Source organism: Acomys minous, assembly GCF_964271855.1.
Source record: "Acomys minous genome assembly, chromosome: 1".
NCBI classification, from domain to species: Eukaryota; Metazoa; Chordata; class Mammalia; order Rodentia; family Muridae; genus Acomys; species Acomys minous.
This window is the reverse complement of record NC_140483.1, coordinates 111,719,161-111,744,967: the sequence shown is the minus strand read 5'-3', so window position 1 is coordinate 111,744,967 and position 25,807 is coordinate 111,719,161. Positions and strand designations below refer to the sequence as shown.

General features: G+C 38.4%; 2 protein-coding genes across 3 annotated transcripts in view; one reads left to right on the top strand and one right to left on the bottom strand.

Moving 5' to 3' along the window:
- Window positions 1–25,807, top strand: part of RB1CC1 (RB1 inducible coiled-coil 1) — a 64,356-nt gene that overhangs the window by 25,795 nt on the left and 12,754 nt on the right. For both annotated transcript variants that reach the window (XM_084784725.1, XM_084784724.1), the window contains exons 6-15: window positions 3,518–3,720; window positions 5,489–5,915; window positions 9,875–10,045; window positions 11,947–12,131; window positions 12,341–12,527; window positions 12,608–12,689; window positions 12,780–12,841; window positions 14,328–14,431; window positions 14,657–14,783; window positions 14,868–16,768. In XM_084784725.1, coding sequence (XP_084640851.1) covers window positions 3,518–3,720; window positions 5,489–5,915; window positions 9,875–10,045; window positions 11,947–12,131; window positions 12,341–12,527; window positions 12,608–12,689; window positions 12,780–12,841; window positions 14,328–14,431; window positions 14,657–14,783; window positions 14,868–16,768 — 3,449 coding nt within the window. The remainder of the gene's footprint in view (window positions 1–3,517; window positions 3,721–5,488; window positions 5,916–9,874; window positions 10,046–11,946; window positions 12,132–12,340; window positions 12,528–12,607; window positions 12,690–12,779; window positions 12,842–14,327; window positions 14,432–14,656; window positions 14,784–14,867; window positions 16,769–25,807) is intronic.
- On the bottom strand, window positions 933–3,500 carry LOC311599145 (small ribosomal subunit protein eS21-like). Its single transcript, XM_084784805.1, has one exon. The coding sequence runs from the start codon at window positions 1,213–1,215 to the stop codon at window positions 964–966; it is 252 nt and encodes an 83-aa protein (XP_084640931.1). The 5' UTR covers window positions 1,216–3,500; the 3' UTR covers window positions 933–963.

The following is a 25,807-nucleotide window of genomic DNA, read 5'->3' as shown; positions in this document are numbered from 1 at the left end:
TGACCCCAAATTGTGAAGAAGCAGTTGTGTTTACTTTTAGATAAGAAAATATTTCTTAGAACTTGTTAAGTAACACAGTTTATATTCTATTTAAAAGAGCACTACTTTCAGTTGGCTAGTAAACTGTTTGATGTGCTATGTAATCCTGGACAGAAGGTTCTTGTAGCAGGGAAGCAGGTGAGAACAATTTGTGTGTTACGGTCACAGTGGCATACTGGTGTACTGGAAGCAGAAGGGAGAGGATGCCGAGGAAGCTGCTGTTCAGTCTAATAGTGAGCAGCAGGCTTTTATTTGACTTTCTTAGAGTGGGCTAACCTTTTGATATTTGTCCATATATTATTAGTCATGGACTTTCAAGATGTTTTTCTTCTTGTGCACAAGCATTCTGGTTTTTTCATTGGCTGGTAATACGAAGTGACTTAACCCAGGATTGCTGAGTCCCTTTTGTTGCTGTTGTCACCACCATGATAAAAGACTTGGTAGTTCTTGAGTCAGGCTGAGGTCAGGTGGCATCATCTTTTTGCATAAACCTTCATGGTCTCCTAAGAAAATATAATACAAAATATTAAATATATTTTTAGCTGAGTAGGGGCATCAGCAATAAAATGTAAATCAACAAAAGCATGAAAAACAAGTATACAAAAAAAAAAGTAGGATTGTACTCATGCTTTAAGGATCATATTGTGAACTTCATGGTGGCGGCGGAGGTAGCACGGGCTTTTAATCCCATTACTTTGAAGGTAAGAGACGAGCGGATTTTGGTGAGTTCAAGGCCAGCCTGGTATACAGAGCGAGTTCCAGTAGACCCATGGCTACGAAAAGAGAAACAACAAACAACAAAAAGAAAGAAAAGAAGGATGGATAGATCATATTGAGTGTGAGCTAATGTGATTTCTTTATTGTAATTTTAAAAAATATTAAAAAGTAGTTGAATTTATGACAAATATTCCCAACCTCTTCTGGTCAAAAGTTCGTGGAGACAATTCCATCAGCTTTAGCCAGACAGAGAATGGAATCATCTGACTCACCCATCCTGTGAATGGCCCCGCAGATAGCATAGGTTTTAAACTGGCCATTAAACCCTCCCGCAACCCTGTCAACCTCGGCCACATTCATCTGGATGGACGAGTGCTCCTTGGCACCAATGATGTGGTTGCTTGCAGAGCATTTCCACCGCACATACAGGTCCACGAACTCGCCGGCGCCGTTCTGCATGTGGAGATCCGTGCCTGCTCGCTGATCCAACGGGAACGCAGAAAGGATAAGGAAGTAGCTTGCTCCCCGGCAGCACTAGGAGGATAATTTTAAATTGCTTTTAAAGTTTTGTTCGTTTGATATAGGGTTTCCCTGTATGACCTTGGTTGTCCTGGACTCACTTTGTAGACCAGGCTGGCCTTGAACTCAAAACAATCCGCCTGCCTCTGCCTAGTGCTTGGGATTAAAGGCGTGCACCACCACGCCCAGTGCTTTTAAAGTTTTTAAAGAGATGATTTTAAATACCTCAGCTGCTTAGGCAACTTACCTTTGTTAAAGGAAATTGGTCAGCTGTTATCTTGTAGTACTGAGGTAAATTTCTCTTGCCCTATGGCTTTGGTTATTTTCTAAATAGTAGTTGTTGTTGCTGCTGCTGCGCGTGCGCACATCTCATGAGACAGGGTTTCTCTGTTTAGCCCTGGCTGTCCCGGAACTCTGTATAGACCAAGTGCTGGGATTAAAGGCATGCACCACCACCTGGCTATTTTCTGAATATTCTTTGTATTCTGTCATTTCTAGTTTTCATTATAAATTGACACAGCTAAGGGTGAGCAGATGTCATGGGTGATCCCTGAGCCTGTTGATCCACTGATACTTACTTTATGCATTTTGCACAATATTAATAAGTTCACCTCTAGGTTCTGTGAGCTTCCAACCAGAGATTATCCACCAGATTTATGATACCTGGCACGCACGTGTGTCCTCCTGTGTAACTTAGCCTTAAATCTGAACATGGGTGATTACTGCAGAAATATTTTGCACATCTTATAAGATCACCATTCTTAGTCATTGCAGTTCACAGAGCTTACCGCTGGGTGAGAATGTTTATTGTCCCCCAATCCCCAGTACCAGCCGCTTAAATATCAACTAACGGCACTATGCGAGCTAGTCAGCAGGAAAGACGCTTCCTGATCAGTACCAGCGTTTCCTCATTTCCTGTGATGCATGCGTGTGCTGTCTTCAGCAGGAAGGTCCTAAGGCCCCACCACAAATACTGATGGACAACCAAGAGCGCTGGTAAACCTGTATTGTAGATTTTTGGGGGGAGGGTCGGTCCTCTGGCACACTCCTCCACTGACATTTTAATGCATACACTCAGTATACACTGCTATGTTTGTTTTATAATATTAAATGCTTGCTCTCTCTTTCTCTCACTTACCCCGACACACACCATTGTGTGTGTGTCTGTCTGCCTGGGTTTCTCACACTCCTGCCACTCCAGTGCTAGTATTACAAGTATGCACCATTATGCTGGTGCACAGGAAAATCTGATTCCTTTTTTGTATTATTTTGTGAGTCGTTAGGCATGTAGCCCTCTCTTCTTTTTTCCTCTAGAGTATTTGTTGCTAAGTATATCTATTTTATGTTTTCTATTCTTTGCCGCTTTGTTCTTTCCCATCCTTAGGAATTTTTCTTAGTTCATGTCCATGTTCTCTTTGTACCTTCATAAGTAAGTGGTCTGAGCTTCTGAAAATCTTCACTTTTTTCCTTTTTGTTTGTTGGCTTGTTTTAGTGGTTAAGACAGAATGGTGTTATTTATTTTCTGCAGGTACAGAATCTTTTATGATAGGGAACGTCTCTTATTCCAAAATCTCTTACTTTTTTTTTTTATCAGTTTGCACTTAATACTTCTTTATAACTGAATTCTAGCCATCTGTTCTTAAAAACTATTTGACTCCTAGGGCTGCAGAGTGGGCCAGTTGGTAAGAACACTTTCTGGTCAAGCATGAGGAGTTGAGTCTCCAGTAACTGTACAAAAAAGCTGGGAATAATAGTGTGTGTTAATGCCAGTGATTGGGAGTCAGTAGACAGAAGTATCACCAGTGCTTGCTGGACGCGCCAGCTGCAGGCTCAGACTTTGTGTCAGAAGGATAAAGAGGACAGTGAAAGGACACCCAACACCCTTTTCAGACTTCAATGCTCATAGTCTTTCACATGTAAAACACACGCACGCGCGCACACACACACACACAAATTATATGTTTTGAGGACTCCTATTCAAATTAGATGTGTTTTATTAGTCTAGAATTTTTGAGGGTTGTTATTTCTGTGTAGCCTTTGCTGTCCTGGATCTTAAAAAATTCTCCTGCTTCTGCCTCCATTAGCTGTGGGATTACAGGTGTGTGCCACTGTGCTGGCTAGTGGAGATTTTGATAATGAATGGATTTTCAGTCTTTTATGTTTTGCAAAAATATTTTTGAGAATGTTTGTATATATGTGCACACAGATGTTGCTTCCTTATATCCTTTTCCATTTCAAACAGGAAATGTATGAAGTTGCCAAGAAGCTTTGCTCTTTCTGTGAAGGCCTTGTCCATGATGAACATCTTCAGCACCAAGGCTGGGCTGCAATCATGGCCAATCTGGAGGACTGCTCAAATTCATACCAAAAACTTCTTTTCAAGTTTGAAAGTATTTATTCAGATTATCTGCAATCCATAGAAGACATCAAGTTAAAACTCACTCAGTATGTTTATCATTAAGTGGATGTTTAAAATGTCTTTAACAGTATTTTGTTTTGTCAGTAGATACTTACTCCTTGAACACCATATCTTTATTTAAATAATGATTATTCTGAGATCCTCTTTAAGCATTATTATTATTGTTGTTATTATTATTATTGTGTATATAAGTACAGGTATGAATGTTTCATGGTTCTCGTGTAGGACAAAATTTGGGTGTTGCTTTTCTCCTCCCATTGTGGGATTCAGACTGTTCCTGTTACCTACTCAGCCATCTCACTGGCCCATTTTTAGAATCATGCTTTAGTTAAGTTGTGGGGTTTTGTTTTTGCTATTTTTTTCTTTTTTTGATACGGGATCTTTCTGTGTAGCACTGACTGTTCTTGAACTCACTACATAGATTACACTATGTAGATCATGGTACTCTCCAATTCACAGAAATCCACCTGCTTCTGCCTCCCAAGTGCTAGGATTGAAGGCATTCGATGCCATGCCTGGCTCTAAATTGTGCTTTTTGTTGTATCTTGGCTCCACCCCCCCCCTTTTTTTTCTTTTTGAGTTGAGAAAGTATATATTAGAGGTCAGGGGGGAAAAAAAGAACAGAACTTACATCTCATATAAATGAAAAGGCCAGAAGACATGGAAAAATTTCCTTCTTATAAAATTTTCCCATCCTAGTATAAGTTCTTTACATAAGTACCATTGGGTTTTGGAAGGAAAGGACTATAATCTGTAATTACTGTGCAAGTGAGTAATAATTCAACGTTAGAATAGCAATTGTGAATATATGCTAGTATATATACTTTACAGATTTTGTCTTCAGGTTTTTGTGTTTGTTTTTCTTTAAGTGATGATGGGGACTAACCCAAGTCCTTTCCTACGCTAGACAAGCATTTTTTACTCTTAAGTTGCATCTCAGGCCACAAGCTGAATCTCTGCCCACATGATTCCTTCTTTCAGTTTTCTCAGTATTATAGATTGACTGTTAAGACAAGTTTTGGTCTTGGTTGAATTTGGAAGAAATATTGGTAGAAAAGAAAATAAATGATCAGCATCAAAAAGATTAGTTTTCTCTGTGTAGCCTTGGCTGTCCTGGACTCACTTTGTAGAACAGGGTGGTCTCAAACTCACAGAAATCTCCCTGCCTCTCTACATCCCCAAGTGCTGGGATTATGGCAAAAGGATTTTAAAAATGTGTATTACAATAACCTTTCCAAGTACCTGTTTTGGAGGGAGTCCTCTTAAGCACACCAACTTACTTTAAGGACCTAAGTCTTTTTATATACAGTTTTATTAAATGTGAAAGATTTAATGTTTTCCCCAGTATCCTTTAACTGCTTATCTCTTTCAGTCCATTCCCCTTATATGGTGAGTGTAAGAGTTACCCTAAGGCTAAAGCTGTCAGTCTTATTCTATGCTTTCAATACATAAAATATATTTGATTGGGTTCAAGGCAATTTTAGACTATGAGCAATTGCTATGGTCATTCTTCATAAACTTTAATGTTTTTTTTTTAATAAAGAGGTTTTATTTGAAAAGTGTTTGATTTAATGCCTACTTATTTAGTATAATCTAACTAGCTTATGTATCAATTGATATTTTAATGTTAATGGTCACCTCTACTAAGCTGTACTTTTAGCTGGCTAATAAATGAACTTATATGTGAGTAATACATGGAGCAGTTGGTAAGGCTGGTGTTTTGAAGTACAGTGTGATTTCATTGGATGATATTGAAGTGCACTCGTTTTACTGACTCATGTTTTGTATATTAAGTTTAGGAACTGCGGTTTCAGTAATGGCCAAGATTCCACTGTTGGAGTGCCTAACCAGACATAGTTACAGAGAATGTTTGGGAAGACTGAATTCTTTAAATGAACATGAAGGCTCAGAGAAAACTGACATGAAAAGATCCACTGAACTGGTGCTCTCTCCTGATATGCCTAGAACAACTAACACATCCTTGTTAACCTCATTTCACAAGTCAGTGGAGCATGTAGCTCCAGAACTCACCGATGCTGAACGTGGCAAAGAACTTAGGGAATCCTGTCAAAGTACTGTCCAGCAAGAAGAAGCTTCAGTAGATGCTAAAGACAGTGATCTGCCCTTTTTTAATGTTTCTTTATTAGACTGGATAAATGTCCAAGATAGACCTAATGATGTGGAATCTTTGGTCAGGAAGTGCTTTGATTCTATGAGCAGGGTAAGTTGTGTGTGTGTGTGTGTGTGTGTGTGTTGGGGGTGATTAAGTTACAGTTGAAACAGCCTGCCTTGTGTTGGAACTTGGGAGGGTGGATCATATTACTTGTAATCATGCTTTTGAGTTGATTATAAATTAGATTATTTGTGCATACCAATTTTTAGAGAAGTTAGAAGGGTTTACATAAATAGGTTTTGAGTATTCAAGGATAAATCACTACCAACCAAAATCCATCATCCAGAAAGATGTCTTTTCCCAGTGAGCACCTCCCCACATGAGAAAGTGTAACTATTCCATCTCCTGGAAAACACGTCTGTAATACATTGTGCTTTCAGTTACAGTTAATTCAAGAAGTAAACTTGGGATAAATGTCTCTTCACATGTGCTCTGTAAGTTGATGCAAAACATTTACAACAGGAAGGAAGTTGTTTTAGTCACACAAAATACTAATGTTTTTAAGAGTCAGTTGTCAGAATACAAAGGCTAGAATAGTTTGGCTTTGCTTAAAGGTACACAAAATGTAGTCCTCAATTCATTCAGATTTCCAAAGTCTAGATTGCCTGGAACAGCATGTAGCCACCTCATTTAAGTTAATAAATAAGTAAAGTAATAAGTAAAGTGAGAACCTCTGAGATCTTAGCTTCCTAATATGTTTATCATCTTTGTACTTGATAGTATCCAATAGGTAGGTATTTAATTCAGTTAAGGGATTTGCCACAGCAAAGATTATTATGAAAAATGAATGAAAGCAACCAGGTGTGGTGGTGCACACTTGTGGTCCCAGCACTCTGGAGGCAGAGGCAGACAGACTTAGTCTGAGTTCAAGACCAGCCTGGTCTACAAAGTGCATCCAGGACAGCCAAGGCTACACAGAGAAATCCTGTTTCAGAAAACAATACAAAACAAAAACAAAAGACCAAAGAAACACACAAAACAAAACAAAAGAACGAAAGCTAGACTAATGTTTGTGATTTAGGATTAATATTTTAGTGTCTGAAATTTCCTTTTGTGACTGGATGATTGACCATATAATAGCGGTCCCAATAATCAGTGTCATATTGATAACTAGAACTGTGCTGGAATTGAATAATTTTACATAAATCTGGATGCTTGCTAGGGAGGCACTGTTATCACTGTTGCATCCCCTGACTTGTATAGGCAGAGTCTCTGTACAAGGCTGACTAGGAACTCACTGTATAGTCCAGTTTAGTCTTTTTGCAATCCTCTTGCCTCAGCCTTTTGAGTAGTTGGAACTACAGGCTTTGCTAACCAGATGCAACACGAGACATCTCTCATTTAGTGAGTACTGTTTATCTCAGAGCAGTACTTTTGTTTGCCAGCAGTATAACAAATAAAAAGGTGCTTAGATTTGATACTATTGTTTATTTATTTAATTTAAGTTTTTTGTTTTTCAAGAGTTTCTCTGTGTAGCCTGTGTAGACCAGGCTGGCCTCAAACTCACAACGATCCACCCGCCTCTATCTCTCAAGTGCTGGATTACAGGAATTTGCCACCATGCCTGGTTGATGCTTTTATTTTTTTAAAGGATTCTATTTAATGTTCTTAGTTAGTTTTATCGATTAATCCCACTTCTTTTGTGAAATTCCAGTAACTATATCTGGAAATGAGTTTGGACATAAATTTTGTTTGTTTAATTTAGTGGTTAAAATTACTAAATTCCACCCAGCCCGGACACTTGCAGATTACTCCTGCATTTCTTAGAAATTTTAATCTCTAGTTTTATATTTATATAGACTAATAGATAATGATTTCCATAGTTATTTTTGCAACCCAATTTGGTTTTTGTTGTTGTTTGGTTGCTTTTGGTTTTTTAAGACAGGGTTTCTCTGTGTTGCTGTGTAGCCTTGGTTATCCTGGACTCACTTTGTAGACCAGGCTGACCTCAAATTCAGAGATCCACCAGCCTCTGCCTCCTCACGTGCTGAGATTACAGGCGTGTCCCACCTCATCTGGCTTTGCAACTCAGTTTTATCTTATGTTTAATATTCTATCTTTGATTCTCTTGCTGATTCATTTTTGTAAACTTCTGTTTCACAAATGAAGAAGACTTATACTTGTGATTAATACTTGGGCGACAAGTATACTTAGCTCAGTTTAAACTTCCCAGAGTTTATTGACCCTTAGTATCTCTAGTATCTCTTTCAAGCAACCTATTATTTTATCTGTCTGTCTATCTATCGTCTATCCATCCATCCAAAACAGCATTTCATTATGTAGCCCTGGCTGGCCTTGAAATTCTTCTGTTTCTCAGGTGCTAGGAATAAAGGTGTATACTGTTACATCCAGCTATTTGTGTATTGTATGGAGGGCAGTTTGTTTGAAGTTGTATAGTTACAAATAGAGATTAGAGTTGGTTTTAAAACTTCTCTAATACAACTGTTGTATGTAGACCATACAGATGTCAAAGAGAGCTCTTGAGTCAAAATTAATGTAGCTCTAAATGCTAGTGATGGAAACCTGGACAAAATATTAAAAACAATTCAAGATTAATCCATTGTTTTTCTCTTTCTGACCATATCTTTCTGTTTTACCTTCTCTATAACCCCATTTAAAGGACCTAGTCAGATGTCTCCTTTATAGGTCAGAACAGTAGTCAAAAAGACCTGTCAGTAAGATGGCTTGAATATGATATCTAGGTCCAAGACGGCAGTGGGAGGGAATTGACACCCACAAGGTGACCTTTGACCTCCACATGTATGTCATAATTTTTGATAACTCACATTCATGCACACACCTGTGCATTTGCATGTGCTTGCACACATAAAAAATAAATGAAGTTGAAAAAAAATAACTTGGTGATATCTGCATGTTGATATTCGCAGGTGTTCAGAATTCCATTGAAAAGCTGTGCTAGTTTTCCTTCTTTAAAAGTTGAGCTTTTTGCTCAGAGGTAGAACACTTGCCCACCAGGGTCCCATTCAAGCTATTGGCAGGGGCTCCCACCTATAATCCCAACACTGTGAGTCCCCGAGGGAGATTCTGCCTCAAAACAAACAAACAAATATATTATGCCTAATGCTAAAACCACATAGAGTAATCAGAGTCTGAGGTTCACAGATTTCTATCTGTGAAGGAGCCAACAGAACCTGAGGATGAGGAGATTGGCAAAGGCAGTATGCTATGCAACAGTTCCAGGAGCCTTTAATGAAGTCTGTGACCAGTTTTTGCTAGGGAACAGTCAACATCAAACGCAATCCGGACAGTGGTGGCACACGCCAGTAAATCCCACAACTCAGAGAGGCAGAGGCAGGAGGATCTCTTGAGTTCAAGGCCAGCCTGGTCTACAAAGCAAGTTCAGGACAGCCAAGGCTACACAGAGAAACCCTGTCTTGAAAAACAGAAAAACAAACAAACCAAATGCTAAAACAAACAAACCAAAGACACTGTAGAATTAAAGTCAGAAAACCAGAAGGATTAAAGATTAAGAAAGTATTGATGAAGCCATTCCTTGCCCCACTTGGGAAGAAACACCTTTCCTTTTTAAAAATGGGGTCTTGCTTAGTTGCCCATGCTGACCTTTTGGTCTTCCTGCCTTGCCTCCTAAGTTCTGAATTACAAGCATATGCCAACATGCTGGCTATGGGAGATGCTTAGAGAGAAGTGAATTGATAAAGAACACCAAAGAGTGAGTGTGTCACTAGCTGCATGTGACCTTGATGTCCTTGGAAATGACATTTTCTTTGGTATATTGAGAATTGAGGCATTGAATGCGATTTGTGATTTCTGAAGTTACACTCTTGATTGATGTAGTTTGTTTTGCATCAGTTTTTAAGGATGAGATTAGTGCTGTTAACCTTCCTTTGGAAGTATAACTTGATTTCCTGTACAGTGTTTTTCTGTCACTTTTCTATCACTCTTGTTTTTGACTCTGTATCCAATTACTGTAAAATATAGTTCAAATTATCTCCAGAAGAATTCATTCATGTTTCTTTCTCATTTAGCTTGACCCAAAGATTATTCAACCATTTATGTTAGAATGCCATCAAACTATTGCCAAACTTGATAATCAGAATATGAAAGCCATTAAAGGGCTTGAAGATCGGCTATATGCTCTGGACCAGATGATTGCTAGCTGTGGCCGCCTGGTAAACGAGCAGAAAGAGCTTGCTCAGGTATTGTGTTTGGCTGTTTGTGTATATGTTAAGTGCAGTATCTACTTCTATTTGGTGTGCACCATTTATTCACCTTTCCCCTGACTGTTGGCAATGCATTATTTCCATGCGAGTTCATTAGGTTCACCTGCTACTATGACTCTGTAGCTAACAGTTAACTTTTGAATTTATTTATTTATGTACACAGTGTTCTGTCTGCACGTACACCTGGATGCCAGAAAAGGCCATCAGATTACATTATAGATGGTTGGGAGCCACCATGTGGTTACTGGGAATTGAACTCAGGACCTCTTGAAGAACAAGCTGCACTCTTAACCTCTGAGCCATCTCTCCAGCCCAACAAAAGTTAACTTAGGGGAGAAGAGGTTTATTTTGATGGGTTCAGAAGGATGCAGTCTGCAATGATGGTAAAGTTAGGACAACAGGAGCAGATTCAGGAGGAACAGAAGTACAATTCTAGAGTAACAGAAGTACAACATACCTCTTGGCAGGTTAGAAAGAAAACAGAATCCAGAAGCAAAAAGTGGAAAAGGCTGCTCTTGGCTAGAGATCTCAAGCCCATACCCAGGGATTTATCTCTGCAGCCAAGCTTTATCCACCAAAGGTTCCATGTCTTCTTAGAACAGCACCAAGGGAGGGACAAGCACTCAAAACCTGAGCTTGTGGGGGGACAGTTCAGATTTATAACAACATACCTCATAATAGTAAAAAAAAAAAAAAAAAAAGACACACTTTAGCTTGTTATTCCCATTTGAAAACAGGGTCTCATTTTGTTACCCAGGCCCCTGCCTTCTTCTCAGTGTTGTAATTACAGGTAACTATTATCACACATACCCAAGGCATGCTTTAAATGGTTGAGTTTGATCAAGTGAGTTCAGGTACTGTGGATGAAAGCTGAAGCACAAACCACGAAAGTACTTTATATAGCTGGAGTGAAAGTGAGTGTGTGTGTATATATATGTATGTTTGTATTTAGTTAGTTTTTTGAGACAGGATTTCTCTTGAGGTCCTGTCCATCCTGGACTCAATTTGTAGACCAGGCAAGCTTTGAACTCACAGAGACTCACCTGCCACCTCGCTGCTGGGATTAAAAGTGTGGGCCACCATGCAGGGTGTGAAGATTTTTTCCCCTGAGACAGTGTTTCTCAATCTTATCTTGGCTGTCCTGGACTCACCTTCTAGACCATGCTGGCCTTGAACTCAGAGCCATCTGCCTGCTTCTGCGCCCGCGCCCCCCCCCCCCCCCCCCAGTGCGGAGATTGAAGGCGTGTGCCACCATGCCCAGCTGAAAAATTATTTTTAATATATTAAAAATAAAATAATAGGATAAAATAAGTTGTATCAATAAGTACCTTGTATTCTCCCTCAAAAACACAGAACAATAAATAAAAGAAGAAAAATGAGAAATCTTTAAAAATTGATTAATCCTTCATATTTATGACCATTTGTTTTCCGACCCTCCAGAGCCAGGTAGCCAAATTTCATTTGGTGCTACCATACCTATGTCTCTCTTTCCCTCCTTCCTCTCTTCCTACCTTCTGTATTTCATGGGCTAGAGTTTTCCTCTGTAGCCCAGAATGTCCTGCATTTGCTTTTGGAGTGCTTCTGTTGGTTGGTATATTTTTTATTGCTTATGATGTTGATGTTTCATGTGCTTATTTTTAATAAGAGAACTTGCTTTTGGCTTGTGTTTGGGTTAGTTATGTTAATCTATACCTTTCAAGATACAAGTTATTGTAAGTTGGTGTTCCATCCTTGCAGTGGCCGTTTTCTATTGTTTCCCTGTTCTTGTGAGAAGCAGATTTTAGGGATCCAAATGGAAAGTGGCCCATTCTCTTTCAATTGAGTGCTTATGTCATTTATTTAACAAAATTAAATATTCTTACTTTTTTTTCTCTAAGGGATTTTTAGCGAATCAGATGAGAGCCGAAAACTTGAAGGATGCATCTGTGTTACCTGATCTGTGCCTGAGTCATGCAAATCAGCTAATGATTATGTTGCAAAACCACAGAAAACTGTTGGATATTAAACAGAAGTGTACCACTGCCAAACAAGAGCTAGCAAACAATCTACATGTCAGACTGAAGTAAGAGATTGTATCATACTTAGTGAGGCTCCTTAGACTTCATATTTTTATCTTCCTACTAATAAGACTAATTTCCTCTTAAGATTACTTTGAAATGCATATTGACTAAACCTGAGACCAGACTTTATAGAGATTTGTTCTTCATAGCTTACCTACAAGATGACTTAGCAAATATTGGCTGTTGAAAAACATTCAATCTTATTCTGTAGGTGGTGTTGTTTTGTTATGCTTCATGCTGATCAAGATGGAGAAAAACTGCAAGCACTGCTCCGCCTAGTAATAGAGCTATTAGAAAGAGTCAGAATTGTTGAGGCTCTTAGTACTGTTCCTCAGATGTATTGCCTGGCTGTTGTCGAGGTTGTAAGGAGAAAAATGTTCATTAAACACTACAGAGAGGTAAGCAATTCCATTTGTTGAATTGTATATGAACATTAATAATTGCTATTTGTTATTAACATAAACTTTCTTCTTCTAAGTGGGCTGGTGCTTTAGTCAAAGATGGAAAACAATTGTATGAAGCAGAAAAGTCAAAAAGGGAATCCTTTGGTAAATTATTTAGTAAGTTAATTTATTTACTCATTTCCTTTTCAAATTTTTTGGCCTTTAAATAATTTGTAAAATAACCATATTTCTGATTTCTTTATACAGGGAAATCCTTTTTAAGAAATCGTCTATTTAAGGGACTGGACTCCTGGCCTCCCTCATTTTGTGTATGTATTTATTTTCTAACCATGACTAAATTTCTATATTATAAAACCTCTTTTTTCAGGATGAGAATCATTTATCAGAAACAGAATAAGTTGTGATATGGGTAAATCAGCATAAAATGGTTTTGGCTTTAAAGGTTACCTGATGTACACTCTACTATGTGTTAATATTTTTTATTATTAACTTTTGAGATGTATTTTCCTTGATGTGAGGTAAAGATATGTTCACTTATCTGTGGCTATAAGGAAAAATGTCTATAGATTATTGTTAGGGACTATGCTGGCTTAGTAAATTAGCGGCTTTATGAGCAATGAGTAGTTAGCTAGGTTTCTAGTACCAGACATCGCCTTTCTATTGAGCAGGTCTTAAGTTTGATTAGAGAGTTGTTAGTTGTTTTTTAAGGGAGGCTTTCTTTGTTTTTTGGTTTTTTTTTGTTGTTGTTGTTTTGTTTTGTTTTGTTTTTTTTAAAGACAGGCTTTCTTTGTGTAATAGCCCTGGCTGTCCTAGATTCACTTTGTAGACCATGCTGGCCTCAAACTCACAGTGACCTGCCTGCCTCTGCCTCTTGCATGCTGGGATTAAAGGTGTGCGCCACCACACCTGGCAGTAGCTTTTCTTTTGTCTGTTTCCTTTTCATGCTTTTATCCACTTCATTGTTGGATGCGTCAGAGTAGCTTAGGTCTTCAATAAATCTTGACTAAAATTAAACATGAACATTTTATATATATATATTTTTGTTTGTTTGCTTGCCTCCCAGAGTGCTGAGTTTACAGGAGTGCACCACCTCATACAGTATCATTTCATATATTTTAATACTCTGTGTCCCTCATCCGCATTAAAATTTCTATTTCAAACACACAGCAGTATTTAAGAATGCATATACATAGCATATTTGGAAACTACATACTATGAACCTGTTTTATGAAGATTTATATCCTGACCTTTAAATCTTATTGACTAGTGATTAAGATAATCAGAGTTATTCTTTAACTTGCTAGTATTATAAAAACAACCAGTAGGACTTTAAAAGCAATAATTTATATTTATCGTTTAAGTTAACCCAAAGTAATTTTTAAACTGAGAAGACCAAAGAAAGGAATCTTTCTAAGGTACAGCAACAAAGTTTGCTATAGAGAGACCTTTTTTGATCATTCTGTAAACCAAGGGAAATTTTGGGTATAATATATGCACAGTGCAACACATGTCATGTCACCATTTGGTGTTGATGGGACAGTAGAGTTTCTATAAAATGGTGCTAAGGACAAAAGAGAAAGAACAAGTGTTAGTTTCCTCCAAGCAGTTCAGTGTCCAGATATTAAAGGTTCACAAAGCTGGTGTGCACGTCTCTCTTGCATGGTCTCTGATTTAATTCTTTTTTTTTTTTTAAATTGTGATCATACCAATTGACATGTTTTAAAGTCTCTTATGTTGTACTTAATTGTAGCAAGGAGTCATACATAAATTCATTTTTTATATTTACATTTATAGACTCAGAAGCCTCGAAAATTTGACTGTGAACTTCCAGATATATCATTAAAAGATTTACAGTTTCTTCAATCATTTTGTCCTTCAGAAGTGCAGCCATTCCTCAGGTAAAGACCATAAGTATTTTTGACTTGAGTTGATCTTAAAACGGTCAAAGTTGTGGTTTGTGTTCTTAGAGAATCTCCTAAGAAAAGGACTGTATAAGCTTCTTTCAGTTTGCCTGTCTTTGCTTAGGAAGGGCTGGTCATGCTGTTTTATTGTTTTTAAGAGAGTGAAATAATTTGTTTGAAATTTTTGTAAGAAACTAAAAACTCGTTTGCATTCTTTTTCAGGGTTCCCTTGCTTTGTGACTTTGAACCTCTACACCAGCATGTACTTACTCTACATAATTTGGTAAAAGCAGCACAAAGTTTGGATGAAATGTCACAGACCATTACAGATCTACTGAATGAACAAAAGGCAAATGAGTTGTTTTAAATAGTTTTATAAGTATCAGATGTTTGCATTGTTATAGACCTTTAGAAGTTTCACTTTGTGTTCCAGGTTTCCACAAGTCAGGCTTCCCCACAGTCGGCTGCGTCTCCAAGGATAGAAAGTACAACAGGCATTACAACTACTACCTCACCAAAAACTCCTCCTCCACTAACTGTTCAGGAGACATTATGCCCGGCAGTATGTCCCTTAGAAGAATTATCTCCAGACAGCATTGATGCTCATACATTTGATTTTGAAACCATCTCCCACCCAAACACAGAGCAAACGACTCACCAAACTTCAATAGACTTGGATTCATTAGCAGAAAGTCCTGAGTCTGATTTTATGTCTGCTGTGAATGAGTTTGTGATAGAAGAAAATTTGTCATCTCCGACCCCTATAAGTGATCCACAAAGTCCGGAAATGATGGTGGAATCACTTTACTCATCAGTTATCAATGCAATAGATAGTAGGCGCATGCAGGACACGAGTGCACGTGGAAAAGAGGGCTTTGGAGATTGTGCTGCTCTGCATGTCCAGCTGGAGAAATACAGAGTTGCTGTCCAAGACTCTCACATCAGTATACAAACCATCAAGGAAGACTTGTGCCACTTCAGAACATTTGTACAAAAAGAACAGTGTGACTTATCAAATTCTTTAAAATGTACAGCTTTAGAAATAAGAAATATTATTGAGAAAGTAAAATGTTCCCTAGAAATAACACTAAAGGAAAAACATCAGAAAGAACTCCAATCTGTAAAAAGTGAATATGAATATAAACTTGATGCTCTAGTAAAAGACAGTGAAGAAAATGTAAATAAAATTAAAAAATTGAAAGGAGACTTAGTATCCCTTGAGGAGGCATTACAAAATAAGGACAACGAATTTGCTTTGATTAAAGATGAAAAAGATGCTGTTGTCTTCATGCAGCATGAAAAGGATCAAAAGTTGTTAGAGATGGAAAATATAATGCATACTAAAAATTGTGAAATTAAAGAACTGAAGCAGTCACGAGAGATGGTGTTAGAAGACCTGAAAAAGCTGCATGTTGAAAATGATGAGAAAATAGAGTCATTGAGAGTTGAATTTCAGTGCTTAGAGCAAAGCCACCTAAAAGAATTAGAGGACACACTGCATATCAGGCACTCGGAGGAGTTTGAGAAAGTTATGACAGACCACAAAGTGTCTTTGGAGAAATTAAAAAAGGAAAATCAACAAAGAATTGACAAGATGCTAGAATCTCATGCCTCAACTGTCCAGGAAAAAGAACAACAGTTGCAGGAATTGAAACTCAAGGTTTCTGACTTGTCGGACATGAGGTGTAAGTTAGAGGTTGAACTTGCATTAAAGGAAGCAGAAACGGATGAGATAAAGATCTTGTTGGAAGAGAGCAGAACACAGCAGAAGGAAACTTTGAAGTCTCTCCTTGAACAAGAAACAGAAAATTTGAGAACAGAAATAAGTAAACTAAACCAAAAGATTCATGATAATAATGAGAATTACCAGGTGGGCTTGTCGGAGTTAAGAGCTTTAATGACAATTGAAAAAGATCAGTGCATTTCAGAGTTAATTAGTAGACATGAAGAAGAAGCTAATACACTTAAGGCTGAAATAGACAATGTAACATCTTTGCACCACCAAGCATTTGAAATAGAAAAAAAACTGAAAGAACAAATAGTTGAACTGCAGAGTAAATTAAACTCAGAACTCAGTGCTCTTGAAAAACAAAAAGATGAAAAAATAACCCAACAAGAAGAGAAGTATGAGGCTCTTATACAGAACCTTGAGAAAGACAAGGAGAAATTGGTCATGACCCACGAACAAGACAAGGAACAGTTAATTCACAAGCTTAATTGTGAAAAAGACAAAGCTGTTCAAACTGCGCTAAGTGAATTTAAGCTGGAGAGAGAACTTGTTGAGAAAGAGTTATTAGAAAAAGTTAAGCATCTTGAGAATCAAATAGCCAAAAGGTAAGTATTAAGCTTAGAATGTAATTTAAATACTGATGAGTCAAATGTATGTGTTAATCAAAGTACCTTGATTTATTTACTGTAATTAAATAGGGTAACTGGGATATTTTCACAAAAAAGTTACTTTTAAAGAGCACCATTTATCATAAGCATGAAAATAATATCACATAAATATACTATAGTTAGAGTTGGTGTGATAGCTTGTGCCTGTAATCTTAAGAACTTGGGAGGGGAGACCGAGGCAGGAGGAGTGCTATGGGCCCAAACCCGGGCTCAGAGTGAACTAGTTCTAGGCCAGACCTTGTCTTGGAAACAAGTCACAAAATACGTCAGCATTTAGAATTTGCAGAAAAATGCTTTTTTGAAATAGTAATTCAAAAAATTTTTTTCCCAAAATTTTTCAATTGAAATTACTTTCGTTCTGTTCCTATATTTGTATTAGAGTTTAGGCGTGAATATGCAGAATGTTCCTCACTGTTGCTTTCTGGATAACTACAATTTCACTTAATTTTTTTTTTTGTTTGGAAAGATAATTTTTAAATTAATTTTAAATTCCAGACTTAAGGCTTAAAATTTTTTTAAAAAATCATTTTCTGTTATTTTTTTTAAATTATCACAGACGGGTTTAGTATTTTTATTTTAAACTTTTTGATGGGATTTTGCCTAGTAAACAGTTTGTAGAGTATGATTAATGTATCATTTAGTCCTATTGTTAGTTATCAAAGTGAATATTTTGTGTGTGTGTGTGTGTCTCTCTGTTTGTTTAATCCATGCCACTTTTAAATAACTCTTCGGGTATTCCTGGGAGGTGGGAGGGTTTAATAGAGGAAGAATACACCTCTTGGAAATGCTTATGGAACTATGGAGACAAAACAGTGTAATTACCGTGGAAAAGCTCATTAAAGAACCGGAACTGAATGGTAAACTATTAACAACAGATTAATTATATTAAGGAATTATTTCAGTAGGGTAAACACTGTAGAACCGAGCCCATGCTCTTAGTACAGCATGGGCTAGTTCAAGTGTATTTTAAGTAACAGTGTCAGGATCAGTAGATAGAGCCTTATAAAGAGAAACAATCAAACGAAAGGAAATTTTAGCCAAAGTGACCTTCCAAGATTCTTGCTGATAACAAGCTAGAGTGATAAGAAACCAAGAGTAGCAGATGAAGAATTTGATCCAATATTCAGAGAGACCAGCTTACAGGAGTGAGGAGTTTTCTCCAAACTGACCTACCAGACTTCATGCTACAGCCGGGCAGTGCAAGCTTGACGAAATTTGGAGTCAAGGTTGGAGTCTAAAAGAGACTAATATTTAGTGAGTCTTTGTCAAGCTCTAAGTGAAATATCAAGAAGATATTCTTTGAAGCCCTCATCAAAATTGATTTCTCCATGGCTCACTGGGAAGCTTCCACAGTACTCAAGAACCTCCTAAAAGCACCAAATGTTGGCTTAATCTGCAACCTAAAATGAGTAGCTCTCAGTCACATGCCAGGAAGTTACAGTGAGACAACTGGCCACTACTGCTTCTGGAGAATAGGACTGGGCCTCTCCTCTCTCTTCCAAACCCTGCAGCTGTTTTTTTTTTTTTTTAATATGCTATCCTTGAAGTTCTTCCTTCAAGGGATATTTGGAAATACGAAGTCTCTGTCTTGAAGTTTTTTTGTATAACATTACAAAAGAGGTGGTAGTAGTGTTGTGGGGGAGCAGGCTAGCATTGTACCCTGCTTTAAACTTAGTAGTCAGATGTGTATATTTCTTTACCGGCATTGATTGTCTAAATAAAAGCAATTTAGTTGATCTCATGTTTGTTTCACGTGATGCAACTTCTGTCCCACATAATCCTGAGATTTCCTTATCCCCTCTCTTTTTAAAGGTAAGACTCAAATTGATGTTATTCTATCCATCTTTGATTGGCCATGTGTTCCTTTTACTTTTGTTCTGTCACAGTCACTGAAATTCTGTAAGTTATAAACTGGGGGAAAATTTCAGGGTAACTACCATTATCTTATTTCATAAACTATCGGAGTAGGAAAAGGGGTTATAAAACCCCAGAAAATGTTGTATTAATAGTGTTTTCTATCCTTATTCTATAAGACAGTATGAAATTAAATCAGCGATACAGCAGACTACATTTTAACTTACTGGGTTCAGTATAACTCACTGGCCTTCAGTGGCCAAGTAATAACAAAGTTGAAGAAATGCTTGGGGGAGGAGGTCATATGTGCCTTATGCCACATGTGTGTGGAGATCAAAGGACAGCCTTGCTTTCCACGTTGATTGGGACAGTGCCTCGTGTTGCTACCATTCGCTGTAACTAGCCGTGCAACAAGCCTCCAAGGATTCTTTGTTCATCTCCCATCTTGCCAGTAGGTATTCTTGGCTTAGTGGTGTGTTACCACAGCTGGCTTTAGTTCTGGGGATTCCAACTTTGATCAGCATTGTATCCACTGAGCCTTTTCACTTACCCTCAAGAAGTGCTTTCTGTAAAAGTAATCATTTTCTAAATGAGCATAGACCAAAATTATGCTGCTTTTCTTTGCAACAATAATTATTATAATTGTCACAAACTGGTCATTGGCCCAGTGCACTACTATATTTGGACTTTACTTCATCCTTACAAAATGGCACTCTATGAGTCATCAGTAGTTTGGACTACAGTCTTATCAGACTAACTGCTTTAGGAATTGACATATGAGGCAAAGCTTTTATATAGGCTTATATAGACACGAGGCTATGGCTACATATCTTTGTCTGGAATGGCCTTATTACAATACAGCATTTTTATTTTTATTTTTTCTTAAGTAGAGGAACAATAGTTTGGGCTTAAGTAGGGTTTAGTATAAAAAGTTCAGCTGACACTATGGGGACAGATGACTGTTCTTTTCATGATAATTGATTCTCACCCTGTCATCTGAAATGTAATTCCTAAGAGGTTCCTTGCTTTGGAACATTTATCCTCAGAGTACATAAAGCCATTCACATTTTATTCCCATTTTCAGAGGTAAATCCATGCCACGCCTTACCCCTTCAGTACTGAGAATTGAACCAGAGCCTAGAACATGGCAGGTAAATGGTTGTAATACTGAACTGTATCTCTAGCCCCTGCTTTTACAGCTTTGTTTTTTCAGTGTAGGTAAAAGGAATATAGGGCTTCATTATGTAGTCCCATCTATCCTTGAGCTCAAAATCTTGCTTTAGTTTCCTGTGTGCTAGCAATACAGTTCTATAGCACTATGAATAGCTTTGTCACCAATTTAATCCAGCTCCCCTCTAAGTCCACTGTCTGGAAACTTTAGGGGGTGGGGGGGTGGGTGTAGGGCGTTTGAGATAGGGTTTCTCTGTGTAACAGCCCAGGCTGGCCTAGAACTCTCTCTGTAGACCAGGCTGGCCTCGAACAAGATAGATAGATATCCACCTGCCTCTGCCTCCCAAGTGCTGGGATTAAAGGTGTGCACTACCGTGCCTGGCCTGGAAAATTCTTTATCCAGGCCCCATTCTTCTGCAGTATGCTCTGTGCTTTTGAAGGATGTCAGCATTTATGCAGAATCATTAGGAGCTAGGCTTGCACAATTTCCTCCTCATTTTGAGTGCCAGTTATAGGTACCAAAAAAGCAAAGTTGGAGAAACCCGTGTCTCCTGTATGCTTGGTTAAGAGTGTTGCATTCATAATTCTGAGTTAAGACAGCACAGTGGTTGAGAACCGCACAATCCTGGGCACTTCAACACTTTGTCCCCAGTTTGTGACAGTTTTGGCAGTTGTGGCAGTTAGGGAGGTTTACGCGCTGCAGCCTTGCTGGAGAAGGTGTATCACTCTGTGAGCTGGTTTTGAGATTAAAGGCCTTGTGCCATTTCCAGTTCATTCTGCACCATGAAGGTGTGAGCTCTCAAGTTTATCTCCAGCAACCATGACTGCTGCTTGTGCCATACTTCCTCTCCCATCATCAAAAATTCTTGTCCTTTCAAACGATAAGCTAAAATAGTCTTCTTTTAAGTTGCCTTACTGTTGTTTATCACAGCAACAGAAAGGTAACTAATGTAGACATAACTATGATAAGCAGCCATGATCTCTCATAGTAACTTAGAAGACCACTGTAATGTTAGTAGTCTGTCCAAGCATCAAGTAGAGAGTTTGAAATCTTTGCAAAAGGAAAATAGTGGCTCACAGTCTCTCGGGTCTTAATTGTGATTAGCCTTTAGTACTGAGCAAATTTCTATGCACCATCCATTCATACATCAGGTATCTACTAGGGTATGTGGCCTAAGGGAAAGCAGCTTACATGCTAATCTGTACCCACTAAAACAGTGGGTTTTGCTTTGGACCCTGCACAGATAGGCAGCCTTTATAAGTTTTTGGTAAATGGCTCAAAACAACATACTCAGCTGGGTGTGGTGGCGCACGCCTGTAATCCCAGCACTCAGGAAGCAGAGGCAGGCGGATCTCTGAGTTCAAGCCCAGCTTGGTCTACAAAGCGACTCCAGGACAGCCAAGGCTACACAGAGAGACTCTGTCTCGAAAAAGAAAAACAAAACAAAACAAACAACATACTCAAGCAGGAATGAGTTACCCTCAAAATTCAGAGGCTTGCTTGGCAATATTTTGCCTCTTTAGAGAGAGGACTGACTAACACTACACATGCTCATGGCCTTTTTGTCCTGCATGTCTTGCCTAAGTAGTTGCTACCTCCTAATTACTAGGTTTAGCCAGTCTTTGCCTTTGAATGTGTTAGACCAGTATGATGCCCAGAAAAGGAAGCAGACCAGCATCTCTGCCAACTAGATTTTTTGGGGGAGTGGCAAAAATTGCATAGTTCTTCTAAGTACAAAAAAATTGTATGTGTAGGGCATGCCTTTTGTCATTGCTAGTAAACCACTAAGACACCTGTGCAGTAAGGCTAGCTTCTAATAAAAATTTGAAGTCAAACATTTGATTTCTGCTAACTGGGTTCTATCTAAAGACTGGAGAATTAGTATAATATCAAAATAGGCAGCATATCGTTTATGTCATGGATTGACAGGATGGAATCTAGGAATCTGTCCACCAATTGTCTTCATAAGTAACATGTACATTGTCTCACAAACCACATACCCCACCCCCAAACGTCCTCATCTTGTCCTTAGTTCTAGCAGCATTATGGCCCACGATCCCTCTTCTAATGGAGGTGAAGAACCTTGCTTTCTGACACAGTGGCCACTTCATTTACCTCATTTCATCTCGCCAGGTACATATTCCCATCTGTGCTGACTGTAGGGTGAGTAAATTATGATAGAAGATCTTTAGAGCACATTTACACTTTACTACAAAATTATTTTCTTTGCCTAATTTGTATATTAAACTTTACCTCGTTTTGTGTGTGTGTGTGTGTGTGTGTGTATAGAAACACAGTGTCTATAGTGTCAGGAATCCATTGTATGACTTGAGACGTTGATCCTGCAGGTGAGGGGTCTTGTAATATAGCTTTATTGCTGGACAGCCATGCAAATTCATGCTTTTGTTGCCAGTGACTGCTTTTGCAAAAGTTGAACAGTTAGAATAGAGACCATTAGGTTAACACTTTTACCATAACAGAAGGTTTAGGTTCCTGTTTCTATACTAATAGGAGCTTATGTGGGGAGGCTGGCCTTCCTGCCAGTTAGTAGGAGTCTTGCTGGCTTGAAATGACAAGTTCCGTTTGAGTTAGCCCTATGAAAATGGGAATTTTTCATAACCCATTGCTCATTTCCTTTGCCTTCTAGCTCTAGAACACATAGATAAGACTACTAGATTTTACTTGATGTTTTTGAGCACAGTTCTTGTTCCATGAGTGAGGAAACAAATAGGAATTTTGCCAAGTTGCTTATGTCTATTTAGCTACAAATTGGAGGGTAGCTAGCTCAGGTGAGGGACTTACTGGCACAGAGTCTTCTCATTATCAGTCTCTTTTTAAAAAGATCTTTATTTTTATGTGTTTTGGTATCCTGCCTGCATGCATGTACCACCTTTTGTTTTTGTTTTTCAAAACAGGGTCTCTCTCTGTAGCTCTGACTGTCCTGAACTCACTTTGTAGACCAGGCTGGCCTCCAATTCCTAGAGATCCATCTGCCTCTGTCTCCCAAGTGCTAGAATTAAAGGCGTGTGCTGCCACCGCCCGGCCGTGTACCACATATGTATCTGTGTGTCTGTACATGCCAAAAGAGTTTTGCATCCCCTGGAACTGGAGTTACCTCCAACCCCAGTGGCCAGGTTTGTTTTTTTGTTTGCTTGTTTTGTTTTAACAATTTGTGTTAAAATACCTTTTGAAGGAGGTATTTTAGGAATATTTTGAAAGTTGAAAGCAAATTAAGGTTTAAAATTAATAACCGATGTGTAGCCTCGCCTGAGATTGTTTTTGTTTCACTTGGCCATTCTCATCTGCTGCCTTGCTAAAACAAAGATTTAATTTGTGTGTATGACTGTTTTGGTTGCCTGCATCTAAGCGCACCACATATGTGCCTGGTGCCTACAGAGTTCAGAAGATGGAATTAGAGGTGATTGTAAACTGCTATGGTGGGTGCTGGGAATCAAACCTGGGTCCTCTGCAAGAAGTCTCCAACCCCATGGCTGAAGGAGAGATAAACGTGTTTTTTAGGATCCCAAGTGTGGGATTGGAATGGTCTTGTGAGAGAACAGGTGAGGTTAATCCATTAGAAGACCAACCACCTGGTATGGGAGCTTGATTGTTTTCAGCTGCAAAGATCCCATGAGCAGACTCTGGGAGGAGCTATATAAACGAGCCGAAAACTGGAGGCGGGGCTTTTTGGAGACTTAGGATAGTTTTGGCTGTTCATCACTTCACTTTGAGATGCCCCTAGGGAGAACCGTTCGAGGGAAGGCTTCAGGGCTCCAGCTCTTGTTGAGGTTCAGGGTTTTGCTTACTCCAGGTTTCAGCAGAAGAAATCCTGCTGATTACGTCAGGAGAATCAATCTTCAGAACTGATACCCTGATGGTTTTGTTGTTGTGTTTCTTAATCCTCTTTTCCTATTGTTTTGGTTATTCGAGTATAAGTGACGTATGTTCGTTTAATAAATTGTTAATAAAATATATTGGATAAAAAAATTGAGCCTACACATGGCACCTAGTCTCAGCATGTAATGTCTTCTTGGTGATCCACAGTGGGTTCAGGAGGCTACTTAGGTGTACTGTATCCTCCCAGATGTCTAAAGAAGGATGCAGAGTTGATTGCTGGCCCAGGCCTTGTACTTCAGTGGAAGATATGACTCTCCCCTGGTCTCTGCGTCTTAAGCCACCCCCACCCTCTGGGCCATTGTGCTAATTGCTCAGAATAATCCTTTTGGTTTGAGGGATCTTAGGCTTTAGGCTCTTTTCACAGAGAGCAAATGTAATAGCAGTACATGCTTGCTTGACTAGAATCAGTTCTTCTACCTGTGTCATCTCAGCATTTATCCTGAAGCAGTACACATGGCAATCCAAAGATGAAGAACATTTAGAAATGATAGGTATTTGCTCTTGTACATGTACAACCCCAGTCACACAGTTTGAACTATATTGCTTCATTTTTAGTAATCCAAACCCCCTCTCCTGCAGACTTACCTGTTCTGCATTCTGCTCCATTGTCATGCCGTCATTCAGAAAGCATTTTGTTTATAGTAAAACTGGAGTGTATGCCTGGTCATTGGCAGCTGTGCCCCCACTTCAGGACAGTCCATACAATGTGCTGCTTGGTTATCTGCTCTATCTGTGACCTTCTATATTCTAAATTATTGCCACTTATCCTCTAGCTGTCGGAATCATTCTTCAGGGAGTGCATTAGGTGATTAGGATTACCTCTCAGCCCTGCCTATGCCTGGTTTTATCCAATACTGCAGCCCTGAGTCCTTTTTATATTTTCTCATCAACACATCCAGTATACAGCTCTGCTAACTGCACACTAGCTTTGGTAAAGCTTTAACTTGCACAGTTCATTTCTTTCAACTCAAAGGAGAAACAAAATAAGTCCTTCACCTTTTAATTAGTTATGTATATGAAATAGAAAATTCCAGCCTTTCTGCACTTAGCCATAAATTAGACTGTATCTCAAAGTGCTTATGAGGAAGATTTGCCTGAGTGAGTGTTCAAATTGAAGTTAGTTTCATTTGTAAATTTGGATGTATGAATAAAAGGTTCCCAGTAATTTTTCTGTATAGTTTTAGTTGCTACAGAATTGATTGTTCACGGACACCATAATTATAATAGAAAACTCTTTAAAGTGTGAACAAACTTTTTAATCTAAAAACCCTGTTTATAAATACACCTCTATTCCAGAAACATTCCATTGTCTTTTAAAATCAAGCAAATGCATGCTGAAAGTTGGTTCTCTAGCCACAGAACCGCCTCTTTTTTTGTAGGATGTCTGAACACTACTTAACTAGAGAGGAGTTGAGACAGAGTCTTGCCATGTAGTGCAGGCTTACTTGATACTTTGTAAAGCTGAGGCTGGCTTGTATAAGAAAGCTTGGAGAAAAATTGAGCTGGGATTATAGACATGAACCATCACTTTTGAAGGAGGTATTTTAGGAATACTTTGAAAGTTGAAAGCAAATTAAGGTTTAAAATTAATAACCAATGTGTAGCCTCGCCTGAGATTGTTTTTGTTTCACTTGACCATTCTCATCTGCTGCCTTGCTAAAAGATCAGCAAGTTTTGACTAAAATGAATCAGTTCAGGAATACCTAGATTTTCTTTGTATGGAGAATTCTGTTTTAGCTTCATGTATTTATTCATTGGGCATCACAATAAGCCAAAATCTGTTTTATGGAAGGTAAAACTTTACTTTCTAAGACGTTACCAGACATGTGTTTCCTCTTCAGTGTACAGGGATAGAAAGGCTGAGTCTTGCTCAGTCCCCTAGAAGTACATTGGTTTCATATGTGCGGAAGGAAGCCCTGATTATGCCATGTTATTTCAGATACCACAGACTTCCTAGTTTACTTTTCAGTTAGAAGAACAAGATTCATACAGAAGTATGTATCTTAGGTTTCTGGGAGGTAAATAACCTATGATATTTGATAGTTTATTGGATA

Excerpts from the sequence above, each read along its gene's own strand:
- LOC311599145 (XM_084784805.1), bottom strand. The coding sequence starts at position 1,215 with ATGCAGAACGGCGCCGGCGAGTTCGTGGACCTGTATGTGCGGTGGAAA.